Source organism: Pundamilia nyererei, unplaced genomic scaffold, assembly GCF_000239375.1.
Source record: "Pundamilia nyererei isolate P.nyererei 1_Seehausen unplaced genomic scaffold, PunNye1.0 scaffold00050, whole genome shotgun sequence".
Lineage (NCBI taxonomy): Eukaryota > Metazoa > Chordata > Actinopteri > Cichliformes > Cichlidae > Pundamilia > Pundamilia nyererei.
The window spans coordinates 57206-60522 of NW_005187451.1; the positions used below are offsets into that span (position 1 = coordinate 57206).

The 3317-nt window shown below is 41.9% G+C and overlaps 1 protein-coding gene across 1 annotated transcript in view; it reads right to left on the reverse strand.

Annotated features, from left to right (window-relative positions):
• Positions 1–54: 54 nt before the first annotated feature.
• Positions 55–3317, reverse strand: part of arl1 (ADP-ribosylation factor-like 1) — a 6434-nt gene continuing 3171 nt past the window's right edge. Inside the window, exons 3-6 of the mRNA XM_005733079.2 lie at positions 2039–2120; positions 1542–1653; positions 1190–1368; positions 55–1097 (exon numbers count right to left, since the gene is read on the reverse strand). Of these exons, the coding sequence (XP_005733136.1) occupies positions 1067–1097; positions 1190–1368; positions 1542–1653; positions 2039–2120 (404 nt within the window). The 3' untranslated portion in view covers positions 55–1066. The remainder of the gene's footprint in view (positions 1098–1189; positions 1369–1541; positions 1654–2038; positions 2121–3317) is intronic.

Here is a 3317-nt window from a genome sequence, read left to right on the forward strand (position 1 = left end):
TTGTCATGTCTAATGTCACTCTATGAAAAGCAAAGAAACAAGTCTCAGTGCTGATACAATCACTGAAAGCAAACTTTACTGAGAATAAGTTTCACTGTACAAGCAGATACAAATATGCAACCATAAAACTTTGAGCATACAGTTAGTGTTCAGTAGCTGAAAGACTAATATGCCAAAGCTGCACCCAACAAATTTAAATGAAAACAAAAACTTAACCCCTAAATTATTTAAAACAAATCAACAGAAGGAAAAATAGAAACTGGTGACAAACCATCTGCCTGCTATATAGTACAAAAAATGGTCAGGCTGCAGTAACACTTGGCTAGACGATGGCTGATACAAAGAAACGTGTTCTTCCACATTCTGAGTCAAAATTAGTTTTTTGCGATTTAGTGAATGTTGTTTTCAACGAGGAATGGAAAATCAATGCGAGTCCAGTGTACTATAAACATTCTGCACTGAGGTGGACGTTCACCCTCTCAGGAGCAGGGCTGTCGGGTCTTGTAATGTTTGTGCCTTCAATGGTCAAACGCTGCCTCCTGGTGGATATTTGCTGGATCTTTTCAGTGACTGTAGTGCTCGTCACATGGTAAATGCTGTCTGGCTGCAAAGCATCCTTCAAGAGGATTTAAAACTGAAGCTGAATGAATATTTTTAATCCATGATGACTTCAAAACTACCGTAAATGTATTAATAAAATTAGCAACATTTATTTATATATGTCACAGTTATCAGCTGTCACTTTGTGTTGCCAAGATATAGGAAAATGTTGACAACACATTTAAACTGTTGCTCATCCATCGCTGCAGTCTTACAGTTCTCCCAAACCTTCATTTGTCTGTGTCCAGTCCACATGTTACTGCAGCCTCTGCTGCTCGGTCCCAGGCTTCAGAGGCGTTTGGCATGGGGAGGACTCGGCCAAAGGCTTCAGATGGGTCAAATGTAGGGAAGGTGATGGGGAAGGGTAGGAGTGCAATCACCTGTCCAATGTAAAAAGGGAAATGGGGAGCAGTCCATTACGAGACTTCTGACAGAACGGGGCATAAACAGAACAGGTGCCAGCCTTTTACTGCCGACTCTTCAGGGAATCCACCAACCTGCAAGCAGTGAGAGTAAACAGAGTTCAGAGGAGAACACGTAAATGATATCCTTCCATTAGTCTCATTGCTCTGTGTGATTAGCAGCCTACCACTCCATAGCCTCGTCCAGCCCTGTGCCTTTGGTGGCTGAAGTCTTAAAGATCTGCCATTTTCTGTCTTTAAGGGCAGGCAGGCCCAGGGCGTTGGCCACCTCGGTCGGTGTCATGGCCTGATCCATGTCCTGTTTGTTCGCAAACACCACAAGGATCGCCTTCTTCAGCTCCTCTTCCTGAACAAGACATGGTCACAAAACTCCAGCGTGAAAAGTGGACCTTTTTGTTCCAACTTTCAATAAGCAGCTGCTGCACATTATCAGACAAACGGAAACAAATGACGGCAGCTGTTTACAGCTCCAGCTGCTGGGTTCGTTATCACCTGCTAGCTGACAGTTAGCACACTTACCTCCAACATAGCAACCAGTTCAGACTTCGAGATGCCCATCCTGTCACGGTCACTGCTGTCGACGACGTAGATGACTGCGTCTGTGTTTGAGTAATAACAGCGCCAGTAGGGCCTGTGAAGCAGAAAATTAAATAGAAATGCTGATAAACTGGAGACTGAGACAGGTAGGATGAGAGGAAGGAACTCCATCAAAGAGCGAGTGAGAGGTGGAGACTGAGTGCAACAATCCAAAAATAAAGATGAAGGCAAAGATACCAAACACTTGGAAGGTGAAAACACTGAGAAAATAATGAAAATGAATGATGGCGAGCTAAGAACACACCAGCTTCTTACAGCAGTAATCTGTGTATGGTCTCAACCAAAGATGAAATTGTTTTGCTTATTCAAATGAAAAGAAAAATGTAAATCTCCAGTTAGAAACACACGCAGGCCTCAATTCTCTACTCTTAACAAATCCACAGGAGGCTGTTTTCTTGCATTTCCACAGCACCACCTACCTGATACTCGTCTGTCCTCCCAGATCCCACACCTGGAACTTCAGGTTCTTGTACGTGACCGTCTCAACGTTGAAACCAATTGCTGCCGACAAAAGAAAATATTATTCATATAATCAAGTTATGCACTATAATAACGAGATGAGGAGAAAATGCATACTGCAAAGATATTTGTGGTGCAGTTTAAAGATGACATAGAAAGACAAATAAGGCTCAATATTAAAACACTTTATTTAGGAAAAGAAATACGTGAAAGCAGCTGAGTGGCTCCAATCACTTCAGGTGTATTTAAGGGTTTTTATTGTAATGTTTTATCCAACGGTTTCCCGTTTGTTATGGGAAACAACAAAATACTCTTATCTTTAAATAACAGGTAAATAAGTCAGGTATCTTACAAAAAAAGAAATAAAAAGATTCTCACTCACTGACGCAACATGGCTTTGAGGGACGTTTGGGTGGAACTGTGATTAAGAACTACTAAAAATGTAAACAACCTGTGAGGTGAACTTCACACACAGAAGATAGTTTGAGTTCTTAAAACTAAATGAACCAAAATCTGATTAAAACCAGTCTCGAGGTCAGCTGAACATTTTTGGATATTTATGGTGTTGATCTCGATTGATTTATACCTGACACCTCTGTCTCCATAGCAATACATTTAAACCTTTTCTGTCCCAGCCACAACTCAAGTCAAGTCAAGTCAAGAGGCTTTATTGTCACTCCAGCCATGTGCAGTACACAGTGAAACAAGACAACATTCCTCCAAGACAAGACCACGGTGCTACGTATGACAATCAACACAGGACTACATAAAGTGCAATGTGCAAAAATTGCAACAAAAAAACCCCCAAACCTGTATTCATATCTACTTACAGTAGCTTCCATGTCATCTGACATGCTGCCAAGTCAAATCCGCTGTGATTGCATAAAACAGGTTTCTCACAGAAGGGATGTTTGGGGTCAGAGTGCTTCGTTAGTTTGCTCGGCTCGCTGGCCTTTGATGTGTCAAACTCTGATAACTCCCACTGTCTGGCAGTTGATTAAAGGCATATTACACGAATTACACTGGTTCTCTCTTTTTCTCTCACTGAACCACATTACATTTTCTTATCATTCGCCAACATAAAACCTGAGCCATGGAAATCAGTCAGGCCATTCTTTGCCAAATGCACTAATTTTATCTGGCTGTGGATCAGGTCGTCTGTGCTGGAGATGCTGGGTTATCTTAGCAGGGAGGTAGGGCTGCCACGATTAGTCGACTAGTCACGATTACGTCGACTAT